The 25,425-nt window shown below is 36.8% G+C and overlaps 1 protein-coding gene across 1 annotated transcript; it reads right to left on the minus strand.

Annotated features, from left to right (window-relative positions):
• Nucleotides 1-6,084: 6,084 nt before the first annotated feature.
• On the minus strand, nucleotides 6,085-18,434 carry LOC136822892 (leucine-rich repeat and WD repeat-containing protein 1-like). Its single transcript, XM_067079200.1, has 15 exons — nucleotides 18,421-18,434; nucleotides 17,928-18,021; nucleotides 17,521-17,580; nucleotides 16,992-17,048; nucleotides 16,541-16,636; nucleotides 12,051-12,101; nucleotides 11,562-11,643; nucleotides 10,728-11,258; nucleotides 10,188-10,260; nucleotides 9,743-9,892; nucleotides 9,222-9,304; nucleotides 8,537-8,598; nucleotides 7,583-7,658; nucleotides 7,180-7,319; nucleotides 6,085-6,868 (listed from the first exon to the last, which is right to left on the minus strand). The coding sequence occupies exons 1-15, from the start codon at nucleotides 18,432-18,434 to the stop codon at nucleotides 6,752-6,754; spliced, it is 1,686 nt and encodes a 561-aa protein (XP_066935301.1). The 3' UTR covers nucleotides 6,085-6,751.
• Nucleotides 18,435-25,425: the final 6,991 nt, after the last annotated feature.

Consider the following 25,425-nt stretch of genomic DNA (forward strand, 5'->3'; position numbering starts at 1 on the left):
GCGAATGATCCAAACATCATATTCAAAACGTCAAACATCAAAATGTTCCAAAGCTGGCGATCTCAATTAAAAAAGAAGACACTACCGTAAGTTGGTCTAATATTAACACCCCTCGTCTAATTCCGACACCCTTCTTTAGAGACAGGAATAATATGAAAGCTTGAATCACCGATTGAAAAAGGATTATTCCTCTCTGACCAATAAGCAAAGAAAAACAGTTTCAACCTTTCTATCATTTTCAGCTGATAAAAAGGGTGTCGCGTCAGTGTCGGAATTAGAGGAGGGTTGTCGACATTAGACCAAGTTACGGTACATTGCCGTCATTTTCAATGAGCAAAACTTGAAAAAGAAAACAAAAAATAGACGACAAGAAAATATTTACAAAAATAAACAGGTTAGTGAAACGCTTAAGTTCTTATAAAAAAGACGCTTTTTTAGTGAAAAAGTGCGTGGTTTTGAAAAGTTCAAATACCCCTGTACTTACTTGGAATACTTGGAAGTGCTTTCGATGGTCTTCTATCTAGGTGAACAATCCAATGTCCGCCTGCCGATTATTGATTTGATGTTTGATTGAGTTGGATGCAGCATTTGTTGTTGCACCTAGAACAGAAGGTTCATCCCGAACAGAAACAAGGAACTTGTCTAGCTTCTTTTTGAATTCTAGCACAGGGCATCCACTTAAATTCCTCAATTCTTTAGGGAGGGAGTTAACAAGATTGGTCCACGGGTTGATAAGATGTCGGATTGACTGTAGGGCAACTGATGTTCCTGTGATTCAGGCTTTCACAAAGCATAATCTTCCAAGTCTGGGTTGGAAAACAGGTCGTAACCCGTCTGACTGGTTGATATTAGGCACAAGGTTTTCAAGGATCTTCCACGTGTAGATGATCGTGTAGATGATCATGTATCTTTCACGTCTTCTTTCTAGCGAATAAAGCTTGAATGCCTTCAATCTTGACCAGTATGATTTTTCGGGGTGAATGATTTTTCAAATGAAGCTCCACTGGATCATTTCAAGACTTTGTATATCACATTTTAGCCATGGGTTCCAGAGTTGAGAACAATATTCGAGTTGGAAGAACAAGAGATTTCCAGAGAGTGAGCATTGGTGTAGCTGCTCTTGTTCTGAAAGTTCTCAGGATCCAGGATGAGGTTTTACGAGCATTGATAACAACATTGTTGATGTGGTGTTTGAATTTACAATCATTGGACATCAGTACTCCAAGGTCTTTGACATATTCATATTCTTTGATTTCAATGTTGCTACTGCTTGTGTAGTGTGTTTCAGCTTTAACTTCAGTGTTTGGGCCATATCTCAGCAGCTCAAACTTGACAGCATTTAACTCTATGTTATTATCATCTGACCATACATAGACTGAATTTAGGTCTCCTTGAAGTTTTTGTGTATCCTCAACGATTTCTATGCCTTTGATGAGTCTTGTGTCATCTGCAAAGCTTCTTGTCGAAGAGTGTTGAACTTTTTCATCAATGTCCCCCATTAAGATGAGGAAAATCAATGGTCCCAAAACACTCCCTTGTGGGACGCCTGATATGACAGGTGTTGGGTTAGATAGAGTCCCATCCACTAGTACGGTTTGATAGCGATTGGTTAAAAACGATTGTAACCATTTCAAGATTTTTCCACCAATACCAAGATTTTGAACTTTGGTAAGAGCGAGGTTTAAGTCCACTTTGTCAAATGCTTTGGAGAAATCAACATCTGCATTCTTGCCTTGCTCGAGTAGAGATATAATCTCATCGTAGTGTGACAAAAGTTGACTGAGGTATGATCTGCCAGAGCGAAATCCATGTTGATTTGCATTGAATAAATCGTTCTCTTCAATAAAGTGTGTCATATGCTTTCGAAGAATCTTTTCGAAAATCTTTATTAGGTGTGAGGTGAGAGCGACTGGGCGATATCTTTCGGGTTGAGTTCAATGTCCTCCTTTGTGGATAGGTACAATGAGAGATTTCTTTAGAGTTTCAGGGGTCTTTCCAGTATCGAGGCATTTTCTCCAAAGGATGAGAAGAGGTCTTGATAGTGATTTTTTGCAGTGTTTTAGAAAAATTGCAGGGAAGCCATCTGGTCCAGCAGCAGAAGTATTATCAAGTTCACCTATCATATCTTTAAAGTCCTTTCTTGTTAGTGGGATATGGGATATCTCCCATCTGCACTGGTTGGTCAGTTGTTGAAGGGGGAGGATGTTTGGATGTGCTGAAGACTGAGCTGTATTGTTTGGAGAGAATATCTGCCATCTTTTTTGGATCACTGATAAGGTTTTCTCCATCAATTAGCGATCCAATTTTGTTTTTGACTTTTGCAAATTGTTTTGCATATGAGTAGAAGTATTTTGGGTTTTTCTTGATTGCTTTTATTGCTCTATCTTCCTCAAATTGAGATGAATGTTTATAAGCTTTTTGAAGTCTTACTTCAATTGAAATTAGCTCTTTTGTGAGTTTATTACGTCTTGAAGGCGAAGTGGTATGAATTAAGAGCTTGTTTATCCTGCGTCTTCTTCGCGTCAAGTTAGTTCTAAGTCTTGTATCATCTCAGAAGAGAGTTTAAGTATTACCAGCGAGCGGAGCTCTAATTTTTTCTTTCAAAAGATCTGTTTGCTCACTGGTTCCTTGTTTCGCGGACTGGGTTCGAATAGCGCTCGCTTTAACGACTTATTATTCCAAGAAGAAGCTTTCAAATAAACCAGTCTGGAAAGAAGAGAATATTTACGCCAGAGATTTCTTGGCGTAGCCTTTCTTTGTGTAAGCCTATGAAATCCAAAGTCTGCGCCGGAGATATCCGGCGTACATGCCTTACTTTCCAGATTGGCAAATAAAGTGAAAACAAATTGAAAGAAGGACTTCAAGCTTGTCTACGAGATAGTCGAAAAGAATTTATGTAAAAACCAAAAGTAAGTGAGAAAAGTTAAAAATGAGTTTGGCGCACTGGTGGGCACCCCTCTCTATACTGTCTAACCTTGGTTGTTTTAAATGCTCCTCCTAAAATCTAAAAAAATTGATAAACGCCAGGGGGTTTATTTGAAGTAAAACAGTAATACAGTATACAATATATATGACATTATCATTTTAAGAAAAATCATCATGGAAGTAATTTATATTCTAATAATAAATGAATTTGTTGCGTTCTTCCAAACAACTGTGCTAAACTCCTTTTTGCGAAGCGAATTTATGAGCGAAGCAGTTTTGCTATATTGTGCACGTACCTTTAAACTTCTATCCCAAGCGAAAATTTGCTATAAAATTTGCTATATAAATCACATCTTCAAACCGATGATTTTATCAAAATGACCTTGAATGGTTTGGCTTGAAGCCACGAAAACTTTCTCGGTTTGGTAGCTAGGACTGCGAAAAATGCTGTTTTAAAATGGTGTACCCTAGCAGTGAACAGCAACAAAGTTACCGGAAGCCGAAACACGGACTTAGAATCTGAAGTTGATCAAATTGCCGCGCGGGCGGCACGCATCTAAGCAATCTAAGCAGTGGTTCTTCGGTTTTTAATGTTTATTTTGCTGTTTAATGAAAAAAAAAAATAGTTTGAAGGGTGACAGAAAGGATCATCCCTTGACTTTTAGCAGCAAGTATCAAGTATCAAAAAATAAGGTCAATCAATGAGAGGTTTTTGCAAGTCGCGCGGGTGGGAGGAGTGCTCTTTTAGTGAACGAAACTTACCTTGCAAAACCAAGTGGATATTCTATGATAAAGAAGTACGGAGAGGTAATCAAATTTGTCGAATTTGTCAAGAAATAAATCAAAACTGCCAAAGAACCAACAAGCCATCTTTGTACATTTTTGTTTTTGTTTTATTTTTATGTTTTTGTTTGTGATGATTTCGACGGGCGATTCGTGATTCGAATAAAAATGTTCGATCGTTCGACGAATATCGTTCGATTTTATTAAGGCACCATTTACACTAGAATAACTAGAAGGAAAAAAAAAGTTCGATGCGCGGGCAGCGGCGGGTGTTGTGCCGCCGTGAATTATGTAATGTGTTTGGGGCATTAAGGCTCTTACGACCCTGTCTCTATAGCGGCTTTATTAGAAGAGGGATTTTTAGAGAGTCTCTTATTTTGCTAGCAACTTGCGAATTGAGGTGGAGTCTGGATCGCTTCGCAACCCTTATACAATACGGCTAGTATGACTGCTCCTAGCTTTTGTTATGAAACATTTCTCTAGTGAAGTAACCCATTTAGAGCTATTATCATTCCTTGTAAATTTGCCTAATCTGTGCAGACATTCTTATCGCTTTATATTTAAAAAAAAAATGACAAGCCAACCATAAAACAGCTGTTTCGCAAACCTTTCACAACTAGAGTCTACCATCTTGAAGGAAGCTCATAACGTCATACGTAAATAAACATTGACCAATCAGAATCGAGATTTCATTCCATTTCTTCCCTTTTTGTTTCAACTTTTCTCGGCGCTCAAACAAACGTCGCGATTTTGCAAATGTAGGGGGCCAGCATCCGGTGCCCCATCGCATTAAATAAGCCCCCATATATCGGAATCAAAACAGACGTTTGGATGTTTGCTGTTTGTACCAAATTCCCGGGGGGGGGGGTACTAGGGTTGGCTAATGAGGGGTATGTGCGGACGGGACCTCCGAAAACCGACCCTTAGAGAGACTGATTTTTGCTGAAAAAGTGACCCTTTTTGAATTTTTTTTTTCGATTTTTGAAAAAAGTCATACCCTTAGAGAGACTTTTTTTACAATATTTTTTTTGATTCTTGAAAAAAGTCATACCCTTAGAGAGACTTTGAAAGGTGAAAAAACCGACCCTTACCGTCCACACATACCCATCATCCATTTTTGCCTAAGTACCCCCCCCCCCGGGACCAAATTGATTAATACCAAATGTACAGGGGGTCAAAATGTAAATTATCATTGTAGTAATTAATATCAAATTAGGAACGATATATTCGGGTTTTTTCGATTTTATAGTGTGTCCGAAAAATTGCCCAAGTATAATGGCCTTTAAAATAATGCAATGGCCCAGTAAACGATTGTGCGATGTAAAAAGACCAGTGCTGTAAAATTGGAGGAATCGTTTACATCCCCCCGCGTCAACGGTTCCATCAAAATCATCAATAGCGTAAAGTGGTCAGGTAAGACCTGGGATCGATAGGGTATTACTATTAAGGTAAAGGTAATTTATGTTGTAGTAAAGGCTTAGGGACACGAGAAGTTTTTTTCGCGTTGGTGCAATGCAACATGCTCCATCTCACCAACACAAGAAAAAAAGCAGTGCGCGTCTCATGTTTTCTTTTTTTGTTTCATGGGACAAAATACGAGGGAAATATCCAAAAGACACGCTGATTTTGTCCCTAGAACAATGGAGCAGAATTAATTCGAATCAATTTTGAGACCAAAGTGAGAGAATCACAAATATTATTTAAAAAAAAAAAATGCGGCGGAGACACAACGACGAGAAAGCGTCTCAGGTTGGTGGGATGGAGCATGTTGCATTGCATCAACCCGAACTTCTCGTGTCCCCAAGCCTTAAAACTAACTCCAAACATATCTATTTTTCCCGATTTTTTTTCTTTAAAAGTTTTAGCTTCAAAAATATTATTCAGCAGTCCATTCATTAAAGACATTTTTCATAAACCCCAATATGCAGGGCAAGGGGTCTTTGCGATTTCTCAAGATATCTTTGAAGTATTCAATCATAGTCTGTAAATCTTGAATTATAATTAGCAAGATAAAGTGTTAAAGATATCCTTGACTAAAGGTTCATTGTAGGTTCATTGGCCACAAAATGCATCGCTATCAAAAATTAGTATACTGTAGTCCAGGAATTTTTTTCGGACACACAGTAATAGAAGTATAGACGGGATAAGAGAAACAAATTATTTTTCAGAAGATCATTTAAGGTTAGTTCTCTTCTTATGTAAGAATTGGTGTACAGTTCAAAATACACAATTAATCTATCAGAAGTATTTGTAAATAAACCAAGTAAGACTAACTGATCATTTCAAAACGTTGACATTATTGTGCTGCCAGAACAAAAATAGGAATACCACAAGGAGAATAATATTCGAGTTCAGAAATTAACATACTATAATGCATTGGACTTCCATGGCTTTTTGGCAGAAATTAATTTATGATGGAAAACACTCCTGGAAAACTAATTCATAACCTTCTAAGGTTTTAGTGAAATAAAGTCTCTGTTTTTCAAAAAATCTATGTACAAAATATATACACGCTTCAACTAATAAAAATACTCTAAGGTAAAAAGCCGTCTAAGAAAATTAAGTAAAGAACGAAAGACCTAAATAATGAGACATGTTCATGCACTGATATATAACCTTTCTGTTTTTTCTTCTTCTACAAAATATGTCACTTGAGCTAATCAGCTTTGATATAAATGATGTAATTAATTTCAGAGTCATTGTAGGGGTGCATGTTCTGAACATGTGTTTTTTAAAGAGCTTTCTCGGTAAGAAATAACCCGATCAGGTAAGGCGACACGGATAGTTAGAAGACAAGGAACAAAATAGGATTGGGAAAGGTGTGCATGAACAAAAGATGAAGTAAATTAAACAACCTAAAGATATAAAAACAACTAAAAACCAGTAAAGGATCGTAAAAGAGATCGTACAAAAAGACGTAATGAAACATAAAATTACATTTGAAAGAAGCAAATGCTCAACTTAAAAGTCTATCAAAACAACCACGTGACCAATTTCATATGGAAGAGCCAATCACATTCATTATTTCCAATAAATGAACCAATCATCTGTTCCAGATTGCGACAACATTTGCGTCTGTCACGCCAACCACGTGATCAAGATTGCTCGAAGAACAAACGTGATTGAAAAGACGGCCATATTTATTCTCGCAACGTAATTTCTGAAAAAGAAAGAAAGGGAACGGTAGTTAAGTTATTTTTGAGAGCTAAATTTTGCAAGGTTATATTTCTTGACAGTATTTATCCCGTCCATTAGATAATCGGCAACCACATAAAATAAAAATCTTTACTTTCTACTAAGTCGAAAAAAATCCAAATTAGTGCTTGTAAAAAAAAATTTAATTCAGATTTCATTCAAGGCAAAGAGGCTTAATCGAAATTTGAAAATCCACATCAATTAATTTCACAAAAAGTCAGTCAAGACACTGCACAACTGTTTCCTTGAAAAAAAAAACTAAATGGAGAGACAAACCTCTGCTTTGATGGGTTGCAGATTTTCAACAAGTGCTTTTGCATCGTTATCCATGTCATCGTGACTTTTCAACATCAATTCTTTCAAGTTGTACATCCATATGGTGCCCTCGTCGTCTCCAGCAAGCAATGTACTACAACCTGATGATAGATAAAAGTTTCCGCTGTAAACATACGATTTAGAAAAGGAGGCGTGCCTCTGTGCTGGAAAATTTTCGAAAAATTAACAAGCGCCCCGCCCGCTTATTTGGAACCTAAGAGTACAGAAGTTTTTTTCCAGTTTGTCTAAGTTACACAACTTCCACCATTCTAATTCAAACTCTCTCCACATTGGAACCCCTGGTGGTAATTTTTCTTGTGCTATAGAAGAATTAATACAAATAGCAAAAAAGAAAGAAAATAACCTTTAGTGAAATTGAATTTGAGGAAAGCAGTACTTGTTTTTCTCCAGCTCAATGATGTCACGAGTTGCAAGTCGTTCTAGACACGAAAATAAGGGAAATGAACAGCTTTTAAATTCAAAACATGAATTTCTAGCTAATGCATTCAATCAACCATCATGGTATATTTAAGAAATGTATTATAAATGAACTGAATCCTTTCTCGTAAAAAATAGCGATTAGTACTAGTAATAACATGGTTTAGAGGGTGATTTGGGATTAATAACCCCGAGGTTCATTGAAAACATTTCAAAATAGCCCGAACGTAGTGAGGGCTATTTTGAAGTGTTTTCAATGAAACGAGGGGTTATTAATCCAAAATCACCCGAGAATACCATGTTATTCCGCGTTAATTATATGCTCAAAAAAAGAATTGAAGAACACTCAATCGCTTTTCTTTTCGAAACTTATAAAAACATTCGAAACTATAAAAAAACATTCGACTGACACTCTTATTTTGATTGGCTTAAAAATTTCGTACGATATTTTGTTAACCAATCAAAATATCGTACGATACTTTTCTTTCAACCAATAGAAATTTTTGTTTACATCAGGGCGATGACAAAAAAGCGGGGCTATTACGGATTTATCGCCCCGCTCGTCATTTACAAATCTAAGCTAAATGTAATCAACCATATAATTAGTACCAGTATTATTAAATTTTGGAGTACAATTAACGATTAATCACGAGTAACAAGGAGAAAATTGTAATTTGTGTGAACCCGAAGGACTTATTTATCAGCTTATTTATTCTACTCAAAAAATCCTTCTCGGCCAATCAAATTCGTGTAAATTATCTTAGATTGACGATTACATGAAAAACAATCAGAAACCTCTTCCTACATAAAAACACATCCAAAGGCTCAAAAGCAACCCGTGTATTCGAAAGGAATATTCTGTACAAAAAATAATTTCTACCTGTAAAAATTCCGATTTTGAATAAATGATTTGGATGACTCCTTCTCCTAGTCTCTTCATTGCTGAGAAAAAGATGAGAAAAATTAATGAAAACTAATGAAAATCTCCAGCAAATCCTAAAAAACTGCTTTTTTCCGGAATATTTCTGGCGACCGGAAATTGTTTTTCGAAAATCGGGCTCCGTCACATTACGCATCTTTGTGTCAATCAGAAAAATCGACCGAGCCAAACTCCAGTAGAGCTTATAATAAACGGACGGACGGACGAACGAACGTACAACGGTTAGTTTTATGACCTCAAGGTCTAAAAAATACTTGTAGCTTATCACTTCCAGAGATTCATATTTGTTATTCAGTTCACACCACTTGAACATTAGTTAGTCCTTTAGTCGATGGTCAAAGTGGGCTCAACGAGCATACTAGAGATATTATAGACAAAGTTTTCAAGTTTTATGTGGAATGGAAATTTCTAAGTTAGTAGGGTCCAATCACATGGGATGGGCCCAAATGGCTCAAATTATATCACCAAGGGACCCCTTTTACAATTCAAATTTAGAAAGTCTAACAATCGGAAATTTGTTGTCTCACGTTTGACTCCTTCCATTCTACTTAAAACTCGGCCACTTTTGGTGTTTAATATGTTCAGTAAATTTGGGAATGTGGAAAATCGGCCCTGGATAACATACCGAATAGGTTATTATTCAAGATATTGAGGGAATCAATTGCTTGTGAAATCTTGGATGGAAGTCTGTATGTATACATAGCCGATCTAAAAGGAACGTAGCAAGCCATCTTGTAAACAAGGGTTTGACATCTTTAAAAGGGTGACCAACGCGACCAGTTTTGTGTTTCAATTTCTATCCATTTATTTGAATAAGCCTAAAAAATCTAACATCGCAAATAGTCTATGATGAATGTGATAGCCTGCGTAGTCCATCCAAAGATAATGAAATATAAATTTTGTCACAGTTAGGCGACTCTATAAATTTTCGATATATTTAAACAAAAATTCCTGGGTGAAAACGATTGGGGACTTTTAATTATCTGACTCGTCACAAACGACTATGCCTCTAAGGGAAGGTGACATTCAGGGTTGTCTTAATTGAAGCACTCGGGAAATTACTTTAATGGGATAGATTTTCGCGGGGATTAAATTTCGCGGTTGAGCTCATCATGTCATCTTAATAGACACCTAAGAAAAGTATACCTGACGTGATCTTTATTACTGACTCCAACAAAGTCAACATTCCACACATGCAATCCATCGTCAGTTGCACCAAGTATCACTTTCCCGTGAGGTGCAAACGTCAGGTTTCGTAAAGTGGATTGAAGGCTTCCCTTAAGAACTAATTTCTTCCTAAAAATCAAAACAGGAATTGTTTTTATCAAGCCGTAGAACTTAAACCATAGTTACTTAAAGTTCTCCCCTTAAAAATAATATTAACGAGCCTTTACATAATTTTTTTGGGTGAAACGTCATATCAGCCGTCCCTTGAGTTTTCAAGTGTTACTTCTAAATAGAGCGAACTTCTCTGAGAATCAATTACCATAGCAATATTTTGAAAAATGGGATAAGCGTTGCTTGTGCATGAACTTATTTATGAAAAGTTCTATCCATCTAAAAGTTAATTTCTCAAAGAAATATAACTTACTCTGCTTTTCTAACGTCGGAAGAGAAAGGGTATCCTAGGTCCCAGAGTACCACCGTTCTGTCTTCTGATCCACCTGTTAGAGCAATTGAGAATAATTTTAACTATTATTTAAAGAAGAAAAAAAGATCTTTATAAACCCTGGACTAAGTAATATCCCCCAAGCATTCTGATCAGAATTTTTTTGAAAAGGGTAACAGCAGAGAGGTCAATACAGTGTTTACAATGCCTGCCACACAAAACAGCCCCATATTAAAATTATTCAACCAAAATCGAGTTTCAAAAAATTCTAATCAAAGATTGTCAAAATTATCTGGATTAAGATATTGTCTCAAGGGCTTTTCTATAAAGCTCAGTGTATATATCATACAAGTTTCAATTGAGGTTCTGGGTTAACAAAATATGTTGTGAGACTTCAAACTTCCATGCCATTATATAAGATTTGACAAACCTAGTAACCCCTAGGACATCAAACAATATAGAGTCCACAAAACCATACTGTTAAAATGTTTCTTCATTATATTGCTGTAGTGTGATACTTACTGAATAACCAGTGTTGGATGATTGGGTGAAACATCAGGGCATCTACCGGTTTCCGATGATACGACACACGTTCAAAACAAATCAAATTATCAGGATCGATCAACTTTATATCACCACTTATCCCTGCAACCGCTAACGCAGCAAGGGTAGATTCCTCCCCCTTTAGTTCATCTTTATATTTTAAAATAGTCCAACATAGGCAATAAAACTCCTCATTAGTCTGTTTATACTTTTTTAATACAATACCAGAATCACAATCAATAAAACAGATTGAGTCTCCACCACATGTTGCTACTAAATTAGTGGTTTTTGTTGGATCGTTGATGTCTGGTTGAAATGCGCACATCCAGACTTTAGTTTGGAAGTCTTCTGGATCGTTATTTTTGGAGTGTGTTTGTAAAAGATGGTGCACTGAATGTGTAGTTGCAGATCGCCTTGGTTTTTTATTGACTAATGGTGATGAGAAACGTTTACGTTTTAAAGATTGTAGCGTCTGTTGTTGTCTACCAATACGCTTTAGTGGCGTCAACTCTAAAACGAGTTAAAATAATCAATGATAAAGATAAAGAATGTTTTAGTCAGGTGTCAGGTGTTTTGGTTCCCCTATCTGTGTTCCAAGCTGTCATTCACATTTTTTTATTATACTACGAAAATGTTTGAATTCCAAAGGAGTCATTAAGCTTTTTGTAGCGTTGTTATCTTATTGCCCTCTGGCACACCTTGACCGTACAGTTTATATTTAGGAAATTATAATTTGTAAAGCAAAATTCAATACTTTTTGTTGCATGTTTTGCTATTTTCAATAAAAAGATGTTGTATAGCTTGCACCCATACCTTTTTCTGATTCTTTCAGCTCTTTCAGCTCAAGGGCATCAGACACAAATAATTCATAATTTTCTTCAATTAATCTTTCCAACTGTAAAAGAATTAAGCAAAATAGTGTTACCCGTTAAGTTTCAAGTCAAAGGCTAGAGGTAAATCTTAAACCTTTCCCAGGCAAGAAAAAGTGAATCTCAAAAATTTGCACTGTATTTCAGATGAAAAATTAAATTTAGCATTTACATTTTTTTAAATTATGGGGGTAAATGTTACTTCTAATCCAGTGTTTTTATGAAAACCATGAGCGTCTCGCAACCTATGTAGGAAATAAGTGGCTTCAAATCTTCAAATTATTGGTGTTCATTAGCAGAATAGTTTCCCAGCCAGAGTATCCTATGACAGATGGACAACCGAGGGGATTATCATCAGAAAAAGATGCTTTTATGAAAAGCTACGAAACCAATAAAGAATGAACAAATTTCTTAATAAGTCACGAAGAAATACCTTGTAGTTTCGATAATTAGATAACGCACTTGGACCAGCCAAGATGGTGCTCTTGAAAACAAAAAAGAAATAATTTTTCAGTTAATGAAAATATAGGTTAGATACAGTACAAGTAAGCTATGATTGTTTAACCTTTAACAGTATTTACTATACAAATTAATTGCATGTCTTGTATGAAACATAATAAATTTAAAGATCGTCACCTTTTATGGATCATTTTGTGATTATAATTCTTGTGCAACGATCATACCGAACATCGTCTTGATATTATATTAACAAAGCAAATTAACACTAAAAACATAATCGGTAAAGGTACCATACTATTATTATACAGATTTACAAGCTAGGCTCACGATGGGCCTCTAACCGATCTTCTTTCACATTCCTCTTGTAACAAATTTTTGTGGGTGGTTTTTCCATGCATCATTCAGTTTCTCTTTAAACGACTTAATCGATTGTGCGGATACAACTTCTCTTGGTAGTTTATTCCACGTTGGCACACATCTATAGTAAAACGATTTAGTTTGGGGTCCATTGAAGCCGTCATTAGCAAAGTTTGGTAAAAGCTCTTTGGAATGTCTTCGTTTAGGGCGTGCACGGCTGATTAGTTTTGAAGGTATAGTATCTTTGTCGTAAAAGGAAGATGTTTATAGACCTGCACCATATCACAAAACTGTCTCGGATTCGAGGTTGTAATCCAAGCCGTTTTAACCTTTCACTGTACGGAGGTGTCGATATATTGGGATAAGTTTTGAAGCTCGTCTTTGGACTCCCTCGAGCATGTTCACATGTATGCGTAGTTTGGGTGACCAGACTGACTGCGCGTACTCAAGGTGCGGCCTCACAAAGGCGGAGTATAGTCGTTGGTCTTTGGAGTAAGATTATCAAACCCCCTTCTGATAATACCATGTCGAATTCGCTTTGTTTACCTGTTTGGCTATATGTTCTTCAAACATCAGCTCAGCATCCACCAAAACTCCCAAGTCTTTCTCCTCGAAAACATGCTCCAGTTGATTACCAGCGAGAGAATAAGGATGTGCGTCTTTATGTTAGCTAGTTTGCCAAGTGTTAAAACATGACATTTATCGGGATGGAACTTTAAGAGCCAATCTTTAGACATCATTCAATGTGTCTACATCCTTCTGAATGACAAGAGAAGCATTGATGGAATTGACCTTTGAATATCTTCGTGTCATCTGCAAAAAGTAATAGGTCGGAAACAACTTTGTCAGGAAGATCGTTTATATACAGCACAAAAAGTAGAGGTCCTAATACACTTCCTTGTGGTATACCGCTGATTACATCGTCTAGCTTTGAGGAGATTGGTTCACTTCACTAGTTGCTTTCGTCCTTGAGAAAAGATGTACCATTTTTTGGTTGTTCCGGTGATTCCAATCCTTCTAACTTTTGCAAAGTCGCGATGCGGCACGGTATCAAACGCTTTCGCGAAATCGAAATATATGCAGTCGACGACTTTACCTTCCGACATACTTTCACAGCATTTGTCTATATACATCAGTAGTTGAGTGACAGTAGAACGTCTGCGATAAGCCGTATTGCTTTTTGGATAGCAACTTTAGGTTTGTAAGGTATCTTGTGGTATGCTCTTAAGATTGACTCCATTAGTTTACAAACTACTGATGTTAGCACTGTCTATAGTTGACTGCTGATTATGAGCACCTTTGTTTTGTAAGAGGAGGTACGTGGGCAATTTCCAATCCTCAGGTAATTCTCCTTCAGTCAAGGTTTTGTTCATATACGGGAAAGAGGTTCTGCGATCTCGTCTCAAGCTCTTTTAGCATTTTCGGTGGATTTCATCGGACCGAGTGATATTGGTAATCAAGCTCCTTAATTTTCTTAGTAGCATTTCCTGGTTCTGACATATCGTCAATATTTCCTCGGTCTCTTGGACTGGACTTCACTTGGTTCATTAGGAAACACTGCAGAATGTTTTTGGAGAATTGCCTTTTCATTATCTTCGTGCCGCAGGGATGATTTATCTTTTGGTGTTTCTAGAAGAGAGGAAAAAGCTAGCAGATTTCATCTACGTCGCCGTGTGACAAAAAACTCGGATTGGACTGGCTTTGTGCAAAATGTTTTGTTGTAGTTCGACGAGCTCTGTCACATGATTCACCTTTCTTGTTGTATGTAGATTGACGTTGCGTCTTTTTTCATGGGGCAAACCGATCTAGCCCATTTCCTGTGTAGTCGTCGTTTTTCACTTACTTCTATCTGTAGGTCTCTCCTATTGGTATCGATCCTTTGAGAACTCTGACGATCAATTTCTTTCAATGGCACATAAGATTCCTAAGCTCCAACAGCTTACTTTTGAATAAAATTCCAAGTTTCCCCTATTGGCATTTGATCTATGCCTTCAAGAACTCTCTAGAACCATACACTAGCTCTTGTTTTCATGGTGGCGTAGTCCTCCAGTATACGCAAACGTTTTGAGTTTATTGCGCTCAGTGAAGCTGTGAAGTTGAAAGCTAGAACATTATGGTCGCTTCTTCCAAGCGGGCTTAGGTACTGTAGATCACGAACGTGATTCTTTTCATCTGTAAAGATTAAATCGATGGTCGACGGATCATCAGATCACGGCATCTTGTCGGCTCATCGACATGTTGGTGTAGAAAGAATCACGCACCGCATCCAAAAATTGTTCTTCCTTACTCTCCTCGTTATGGGGTGTGTCCAATTCTTCCCAATTGATTGTCGGATAGTTTAAAATCACCAATGAGGATTTATGAGAGTACTTCTTGTCCAGGGAGATGGACTGACAAGAGAATTCAGCTTGGCATTTTTTCGTCAGACGAATCTGGTTTTGTTGGACTACGATAAAGACAAGCAAACACCAACAGATCTTTCTGCAAGACGAACTTCGATAGTGCAAGCTTCTTCAAATTCAACTTTGAAGACCTGACAATTAAATGCTTGATGGAGGTTATCGATAATATGATACCACGTCCTTGTTAGTGTCAACATTGTGTTTGATTAACGAGCGTGTACCCCAAATTCGTATTCTGTAGATGTTTCACGGCCTACTTTCGTTTTACTTCACATATTGCAATCAGATGAGGTTTTTCTTCTGTACAGGTTTGTATCAATTAATTTTCAGATGTAAATTGATCGGCGTTAGCATAGAGAATTCTCATTCTTTTTGAACTTTAATATTGTTGTAGATGTGATATTAGCTTGTGTGTCCTTTGATTTTTTGGTATGTTTTTGGTTTTGCTTTACTTCTTTACGGTTTTTTTTTTTTTTTTTTTTTTTTCTTTGTTGAATTGTTGATTTGGGCCGTTGGTCTTTACCCTCTTGAGGCGGAAGCCGTTTTTATGACCCCGGACTCGCCAGATTCATCGTTTCACTTGATTTTTCCTTGGCTTCCTGCAGAAGGTCTTTGAAGTCCTTCCTTTGAGTGGGGGTTAGATCTTCACAAATGCTGACACCTTTGTATTGGCATTCCCTTTCAAGACCTGTAGATTCCAATAGGCTTTCTTTTTTTTTTCGCTCTTAAAGGTAACAAGTATTGGTCTCTCTTGTCGTCAGCTTTAGATCCGAGTCTCATCAGATGTTTGGTGTTGATTTACACGAAGATTTTCGATAAGTTCGGCACCCAATCCTCATCCTCCTTGTTAGGATCCTCTCGTTTCTTTGACACCATGGATTAAATTATTCGATCGTCTAGATTTATCCTTCTCTCCGCGCTTCCTCTTCATGTACTTGTTTGACTGCAGTTTTTGTTGTCATTTGAGGACAGATGTTCCAGCAGAAGCGACTGCAGCGTACGATTTTTTGCTCCTCCTAATGGTGGACATAGTTCGGTGCAAAGTCTTCTAACTTCTTTCGAGCTTATTCTCGATATTCTAAGTATGGAGGCTGGATCATCTGATAACTTCTTCTTAGTTGTGAAAGCTCTTCTTTGTGTTTCTACGATTTCGATAGATGATGTTCATTTGTCTTCAGTTTCTTTATCGTATTCTCGTTTTCTTGATTTTTTCAGTTTCGATAGCTCTGCCGCTGTTTTTTAAAGAAGTTTGAGATCTAGGATCAAGGCAGCAATCCTTTACACAGACACACAGTCTGACATACAAAGTTACAATGTATCTTCGGTCGTCGTTAAAAGCAGTTATCATATACGCTGGTAGCCTCGAACATAGATAGTGAACTAGTCTGTTACATTTTGAACATCCAGGGTGTCCTCATTCTTGTCACTGCACTGCGTTGCCGGTCAAGCAGTGGTGTGTTCTTTCGGTTGACGTCATTGTGGATGTCAGGATGCTGGTAGAGTGTTTGATGGTGGAATACAGTAGAGTGTATTTTTGAGCGATTTTTATAGATTTTTCAGAAAAATTCAGATTTTGTTGAATTTGACTGTCGCTGCAAAAAGACGTCTTCACTCAACTTTAATTGACGTCAAATCTACATACAATGTGGTTACCTACAGAGCTTGTGTTTGAAGAATTGGTTGATTATATAAGATGAAGTAATACCTGTGCAAGTGTAATCATTTTTTGTATTCGAACTTTTTCTTCAGCAGGCTCGCAATAAATTTCTGAAGCTTGTTTGGTTAAAAACATTTCTTGTAGCTAAAAGAGAGATTTATGTTATGATTTATTTTTGATATACTGATGATAAAATTAATGGCATACAGTCAGGATTGATAATTTGAATTTTTTCCAAACTTCAAGACAAAAAAACATTGATAGGAATCTGCCGATAAGAACACTGACTTTATTGTGCCAGTGGTCATCCCTTTGAGAAAAATTTATCATTATGAAATTTTTTTCTTTTTCAAAAGTTTGTTGAGCTTGAAAATGGACCCATCAAAAAATACAGGACGGGTCTCCTAGACTACTTCAGTCTGAGAGTTTTTATCTAATTAGGTTTTACAAGTTGATTTTTTTTGGGAAAGTCAGATGAGATGAACAAAATAGGACTCACTCTTCTTTGAAATATTGCATTCAAGTTTTTTATAGCATTCCTTTGCACTGTAATATCCTAAAATAAAAGTGTTAAGGTCAACGAAAAAAGTTTTATCAAATCAAAGATATGCATTTCAATGTAAAAAGAGGATTCAATTCCAGACCTACCAAGTGGAAATTGAGTTCTCTGGTTTTGCTTTTGGAAATTAGTCAGGTCACCGAGAGTTTACAGAGTCTGTTTCATCTCTTTTGTTTGGAGCTGAAGACTTATTCGCTGATACTTTTAAAAAATCGAAAGAGGGCATGAATAATAAGATTTTGTGTGTTTTACCAACACAATGTAAATATTTCCAAATGCAAACCAGTCTTTTGTAATGTATAACTTTTTGATTCGAATTCACCAATGAGTGTAGACCAGGAAGTCCTGACTCGTGAAACTGTCTTCAGTGTACTTCCCAAGCTTGGTTGTTATTGTATACGCAGAAACTCGTACAGATCATGTCAAAAAACAAACCGGGTAACAATATAATAACGGTGATAGTACATACCCGGTCATCTACAGTTTCAAGATTCTTTAAAATGTCCATTAACTTGTACTTTTCTGAAACCTGAAAGGAAAAGTGTAAGATTCCAAGTTTTGTAATGTTCCATTTGGGTCAAATTTTAATTTTCCGTGAAATGTGGGGAAGTTAATTTAAGGGCTTACAAAAAGGTAAAAATTGTTACTTTGCACTACAATTAATACCAACCCTCATTTTTATTTTTCCAATGATTTGCCTATAGAACAACAATTTCGATTAGTTTGCTTAATAATATGGTTTAAAAGTTCAGATAAAAAGATCTAAATATTAGTAATAGATTTATAAGTAAAATTATCAACAAATAGAGCAATTAGGTATTTGTATCTTAATTTATACAAAGAAGACCTGCCTGTACTTTTAATAAAGATTCTTACCTCTATATTATTCCCAGGTGTCAATTTGATATGTTTTAAATTGGCATTCTTGAAAACATCTTCAGGAATGACTTTCAAATTAAGATTCTGTAAACTGGAAGAAATGAAGTTAAATGAAAATAAACTTGTTTCCTACAAGATTTAGTAGCCAGAAAGAGCACTTTTTCTAGTGTTTTTCTATTGAAAAGGCTGTAATTACCAAAATTTTAGTGATTTCAGGAGGAGCAGAGTCTGATAACTGGACACTAAAAAGGCATGAAAAATAGCCTGACTTGTGACTTTGAAGTATCACTCAAGGTCTATCTATTATTACACGCTGCAATGCAATGCAACCAATGCAAAAAAATCCCTTTAGAAACTAAGGGGTAATATACATCATCATAGCGCCTCACGCCTGCCCATGCTTAGTCATTTGTTTTAAACTTTTTCTGTCAACTAATGCTATCCAAAATTATGGTACCTTTTATGTTTTTCAAGACATGCTATAACTGACCAGAGAAGTGACATTTTTCCCCACTGAGTGGGATTTTTTAAACCCACCCAATTTCACGAAAATTTCTTGTTTAGTTTGATCACAGTAAGGTCAATAACAATTTTTTGTTTGATGAAGTTCGATGGATGATTGATAGGGTTTCATTGATGCTCTATGAGTTTGGTATGTAAGTCCAATTTAAGTTGTGGGTCAATGATTGTGTTCAATTGATTATGCTTTTCTTTACCTTTCAGAAAATTAAAAGGTTGTTTAATCTAAACCCAGACACTATAATATGTAGTGGAAACCAATCTTTTCTGCTGTTTAATATGAGCCAGCCAGACAATAATGTACTTTAATGGGATAAACTTTCACGGGGATTAAATTTCGCGGTTGGGCCTATCCGCAAAATTCAAAAATTTCGCGGGGACTTAATTTCGCGGGTGGCACTATTGGGTGGCAATATTTTCACAATTTTGTGACTTTTTCTGTCAAATAATGCATGTTGGTTGTTGAAATACGCATTATTTGCGCTTCTTTGAAGCAAGTAGCCATTGAAATAGTATTTATTTTACATATTTTGAGTTTTGTTTAGAAATATTTCGCGGATGAGACCCTTCAAAATTTCCATTGGGATATAATTTCGCCGATTTTCGCGGATGACAGTTTATCCCATTAAAGTAATTCCCAGGGGGGGGGCACTCGATTTCAAAATAACCAAACGTATCACCAAAATTATGCCTACAAAATCAGATAGGGTTTCATTGATGCTCGATGAGTTTGATATGTAAGTCCAATTTAAGTTGGGGGTCAATGATTGTGTTCAATTGATTATGCTTTTCTTTACCTTTCAGAAAATTACAAGGTTGTTTAATCAAAACCCAGAAACTGTAATATGTAGTGGAAACCAATCTTTTCTGTTGTTTAATATGAGCCAGCCAGACAATAATGTAATTCCCAGGGGGGGGGCTCTCGATTTCAAAATAACCAAACGTATCACCAAAATTATGCCTACAAAATCAGATCATTACAGTGCAGTGAGAATTTAGTCAAATTTGAATACTGTAAGTTGGTCTAATGTAATGTCGGCATCACTCATCTAATTCCAACACCCTTCTTTAAACCTGGGTATAACAAAAGATCAACATTGCAGACCGCTAAAAACGGTCAGAAAGGGAAACATCTTCTTTTAATCTTATTAATGATTTCCTAGAGGTTTGTGGGAACGTGTTATCATCTCCTAGTCATAAAACATTGAGATACAACATTTCAAAAAAAGAGGGACCATATCGTGAAATCGAAGGACCGTGTTGATGGACCGTCTAATCGATCATGCTCGACCATTTACAAACGGAGGTAAAACGTTTAATTTGTGCTTAACTGAAAAGTTCCACCTGGTTCCACATCATCAATTCTAAACAAAAACTCTTAAATAAAATATCCGAACTGATTTCCACGTGTAGGCACGTTAATAAACATTTTGTTGAAAAACATAAAAAGCGTCCCACCGAACACTTGAATCTTTTTAAAGTTTTATAGTTTTTTATCGCCTAATTTGTCATAATTGCTTTTAATCATTTTTATCGCCTAATTTGTCATAATTGCTTTTAATCATTTTTACGATTTTTACGATTTTTTTCCACACTTCAAATCTGTACATAAGACGGTTTTTTAAATGTTTTTACACATCTGATGATTGCGATAAGCATGAAACTTCAAGTAATGTATATTTTTTAACCTTGTGAATTTTCGAAAGATATAATTTATGTTTCGCTCTACGAAGTATTGAGCACTATTTTAATGGTTCTCCAACCAAGATGTTATGGACCGTCTACATAAACACAGAAAACAGCGAGCCGTTTTATTTTCAATTTCCAATAGATTTGATTTCTGCCTGACTCATCAAACAGTAGTTTGAAAATCCATTTTTCTGACCTTTTTTCGCAAAGCGATCGACCCAGCATGGAAATGGTGCACAGTATCTGCGCTGAATATATTCGGAGTGAGGCAGTAATTACTTTATGGGTATTGGCGTAAGGAGCGAATATAAAGTAAGATATTAGCGTAAGTCAAAGCCGTAACTACGATCAAATGCTGCTAGATAAAAGAAAAGGCAACAAGGTAATAAATCTTAAACTTAAACTTAACCAAACTGATCAAACCTTAATTGAACTCATTGCACACCACAATCAAATTTTATAGAATTATCCATCATAAAGTCATCAAACTTTATAAGTGTTTCCTCGTTTGATAGGTATTTGATTGGGTTTAGAAATCAAACACCTTGTTTGATCTAGCCTGGAGATCCGGAGATCCATGCTATGATTTCTTATTTCATATACTGATGGCAAAATATATAGCATGGTTACCGTCAACTCCTCTAACTTGGGACTATCTGACCAAACATGGGACGGCAATTCGGCCAACATTTCACCGAACCTCCAAAGTCATTTGATTTGAGTTAATGAGCGGTGTATTAAAAAAACATGATTTCTCTTTCACATCGAGTAGGCTTTTAAACTGAAATATGAAAAAAATCTGTAGTGGAAGACCTGGGAACATACGCGAATGTCTGGAACGAAGAAGACCAAATTATTGGCAAAATGATGGAGCATTTGACGTCACTTGCGCGGCAAGTTACACACTCGTTATTTGTTAATCCCATTGGGCAATAGGTGGTTAGACAGCAGGCGTTCTCTAATTCTCCAATCGGCGTCCGGTCATTTTGAATGAAAACAAAAAAGTTAAAAAGAGCACGCTATCAGTGAAAGTTATTGTGACATGTTATGACAGAAAGTATAATTGATAAACTTGGTGGAGTTATCAAAACAAATTTGTTGTTAAAGAGATTTAACAGTAAGTGAAAATACAGGCCAGATATCAACAGTCCCATGTTTTGACCAATCCTTCTAAGTTAGAGCAGTTGACGGTAGGGTTGAGAGTTTAAATTTCCCAGCGAGATCCTAATGACGGTTAAAAACACAGCCAATCAAATTCTGTTATTCTTTCCACAGGAAAAAGTCATCAGATCACACGGATGGGAAAACTTAAATTCCGACGCCGTAATTTTCAAAAATCAATTTTTGCGTGTGATTTTATAAACTGATAAGGTGTGATTGTTTTGGCAGTGTGATTTCCAATATCACACTGCGGAATTTTTCAAATAGTCATTTTTATTTTTTTAAATTCGGCGTGTTAAATCCAATTTAACACTTTTAAACTTCACTGAAAAGGCTTTATCGAAATCACACGTGTGATTTCTAATTTCCGCAAGCAAATAAAGTTTTTCAGCATGTTGTACACTTTAAATTTTCGGCGTGTGAAATCCAATTTAACACTTTAAAACTTCACTGAAAAGGCTTTATCAAAATCACACGTGTGAATTCAAATTTCCGTAGGCAAATAAAATTTTTCAGTATGTTGTACACTATAAATTTTTGGCGTGTGAAATCCAATTTAACACTTTGTCAAACACTGGCAACTATAGTCCAAGAAGTATAAAACTTACACTACAAAACTCTAAAAACGTAGAAGGACAAGATAGAAACAAGAAATCGCAGTCATTAGTTCCCGCGGGTGGGAAAGTCAAATTAACACGGTGGGAAAGTACAATTCCCACCCTTGTACTACGCATGCGTAAAGAAAACCACAAGTGAAAATTGGTCCGAAACTGTTCAGATTGCATTCAAATCATAACATTTTAAGGGTGTATTCGATCAGTGTGTAACACAACGCTAAAGGTGAGGCGTCCCGCAAGGGCGGCCTCATTCGTTTGCAATGGACTTGCGTTGCAAGGGCTCAGTGGATCGGTGAGACGGGTTTGAGGTCATTAAATTGGCTCTCTAGTGCAGCTCCACTGTTGTGACAAAAGTGCCGGGATTCTCAAAGTAGCGCAAGTACATGAAAGAACGAATGGGAGCTATCGAGCCAATGCTCACGAATGATCGAATACATTTAACAATTTATCAATTACAAATCAAAGCCATTTAACACGCGAGAAGAGAGGGCCTGAAGTACGAAATTTGACGTGGGATTTTCGAATTAACACGTGGGATTTTCGATATAACACGTGTATTGTTCAATTCAGCATCACAATGTTTAAAGCGTGTGAACCTGCGTTAACCACGTCGGAAATTCAATTATACACGTGTGATTTTGAGGGGTGTGATTTTGCGTTTCCCACCGGCGTAAAAACGAACTGATTCCCACGCGTGGGATAGCAGTGTGAAATGTATACTTTCACACCGTGTGATTTTTACTTTCACACCGGTGTGATTTGATGACTTTTTCCTGTGTTCACTGGTCACACTTTCTTAAAGAAAACGCAAATTCCAAAATTTGGTTTTTATTTTAAAGTGACAGCACTAAATGTGAATTTCCCAGGCAGAAATCTACCTCACAGCTCGTACCTGCCCTTTCTATAATCAGATTATAAAAATACAGGACGGGTCCCCCCTGTCTACGTTTGATTTGGCATTTGGTTCAATTAGATTAGTGCGACATTCCAACTGTTCGATAGTTGTTTTGGTAAACGCAGCGGTCTTTTGAATAACTAATTACTCAGCACCAGTTACCTAGCAACAAGATAATTTATCATGTTTTTATTGGCTGAGGGATTGTGATCGAAGTAATCAATAATGATCGATAATAATGGGCCATCCCAGAAAATTTTTGTTATCCCCGTTGGACGACATGCATTTTTTAATTTTTCTAGCCTTGAAAACAATTTTTATAACTTTTCCAGTGGTGGTCGGAAATTCCGATAAAAATCGATGTACTTTTGCAAAATGCATCGGAAATTCCACTCTTTTTTGCCTTTTTTAATTCAATTGCCTTGAAAATTCATACATTTTCTTCTCTAACCTTGGAAATTTCAAATTGGTGAACACTTTTGCCCTGGGAAATCCTGTGTCGTACGCCCCCTTGTTACAGACAAATTCTGGAATGGCCCAATCGAAGGTGGTCAATCGGTGATCGAATACTCACTCGACTCCAGATTATGGCATTTTCTTTGACCATTTTCGATTTGTTCAATCATTTCGATTACTTTTCGATTACCTTCGATCATATTGAATACCGTGAGATTGGGTAACTTGCATCAGTGGAGGCTAACATGCATAGCCCTCAAATGAAAGACCTAGCTGGTCATTAAAATACAAAGTTAAGTCAAAACAAAAATGGTAGACTAGAGCTGTGAGAGGAGCTGCGTAGTTGTATTTTAATGACCAGCCAGGTCTTTCATTTGAGGGCTATGCATGTTAGCCTCCACTGATGCAAGTTACCCAATCTCACGGTACGTTTCATTGTATTGAGTACTTTCCAGCCTTCGATTTTATCAAATATGTTTCCAGTAGTACTGTAGCGCATCAAAATAATCTGAAACCAAGTTTACTTTGGCCAATTAAAAGACACCATTCACGCTTGAGTACCATTTTCGTTTTCTCCGACCAATCAGATTGCGTGATATGAGTTACTTGAGGAAACCCAGGGGGAAGGCACACAAAATGGAGGAGAAAATAGCTGGGAAATAAGGGGGTCAATCTTTATGGCGGGGCTTCTTTTTGTGCTTTGGTTTTAGGTCATTTTTTTTTAAAGATATATCATAGTAATCATTGTTTATCGAAGTAATCAATTGGTTATCAAAGTTGTCAAAGTTATTCAATAACAATCAAAGTACACTCGTACGGTTATTGAGTCTGTGAAGGGTTGTTAAGTAAGAAAGTGATCGAATACTCACAATTTTTTTTAAATTTTGGTACTCGACATTCGATTGTTAATTGATATGTGGTTGTTTCGATTACATCGATCATTATTGATTACTTCGATAATCGAATTTATCGATTAGGCGAGGGGAATTTGAGTTTCTGTTTACCGTCAACCGCCCGCATGCTCTTGAGCCGCCGCTCAAAAAAGTTCATTATTCCAGACCCCCGCGCTCGATAGGATCGATCATCGGAACGGCTCGATGACGGATCGATATGTGATCGATGGATTACTTATCGATCCGGATAGGAGATGGATGGAAGATTCAGCCATTAAAAAGTCTTGAGTATCGATCCTTCGTTGATCCATTATCGAGCTAGTATTTCAATCGAGTATATCGATTCGTCATCGATCGTTAATCGATTCGGCATCGATCGTTAATCGATTCGTCATCGATCATTTATCGATTCGTCATCAATCGTTAATCGATTCGTCATCGATCGTTAATTGATTCGTCATCGATCGTTAATCGATTCATCATCGATCGTTAATCGATTCATCATCGATCGTTAATCGATTCATCATCGATCGTTAATCGATTATGCATCGATTATAATTTCAGGCTCTAAGGGGGGGCTTATTATATTAGGTACGCGAGAGTTACCATATCGGCCATTTTTAAGCCGGCCCCCTCCGCTTTTTATAAACCTTCCAGCAGATGTTGAAAGTTTCCCCGACCTTTTCCCAGAGCTTTCTTAGCGTGTCGAAAGAAAATTTCTACATCGGGTGCCAGATAAGTACCGATAAGTAAATCCGGTTTGACGCCATTAGATCGCTATGGATCGATTAATTAATCAATATAAAAAAACGGTCGATATTTTGATTGGATCGATAGAGGTGTCGATAGGTAATCGATAGGTATCGATAGGTAATCTATAGGTGTCGATAGGTAATCGATAGGTGTCGATAGGTAATCGATAGCGAGAAAGATCGATTACCGTAAGACGGGGTGAATCGGATACCCGGGGTGAATCGGATACTTTGTTTAATCGCCCCTCATACTTCACTGACGATGTCTTTTTCCATTCTGTTTTCAGATCCCGTTCACTGATCGATCAAGCTATCGAAAAATATGGCTTCAAAGATTTGGAACACGTTCTTCGGAAATTGAAGAAGAAAACCTTCTGATTTTCGGACCCTTTTTTGAAATGCCGAATAAGAAATAACGAAGCGACCGTGATTGGAGATTCCTTTGGCATCGTGTTCTACGAAAGCCAGTTGTATACAATCTTTGGTTCACTAAACGAAAAACGATGTCTATTC

The sequence above is a fragment of the Clytia hemisphaerica genome, unplaced genomic scaffold (genome assembly GCF_902728285.1).
Source record: "Clytia hemisphaerica strain Z4C2 unplaced genomic scaffold, Clytia hemisphaerica genome assembly, whole genome shotgun sequence".
NCBI classification, from domain to species: Eukaryota; Metazoa; Cnidaria; class Hydrozoa; order Leptothecata; family Clytiidae; genus Clytia; species Clytia hemisphaerica.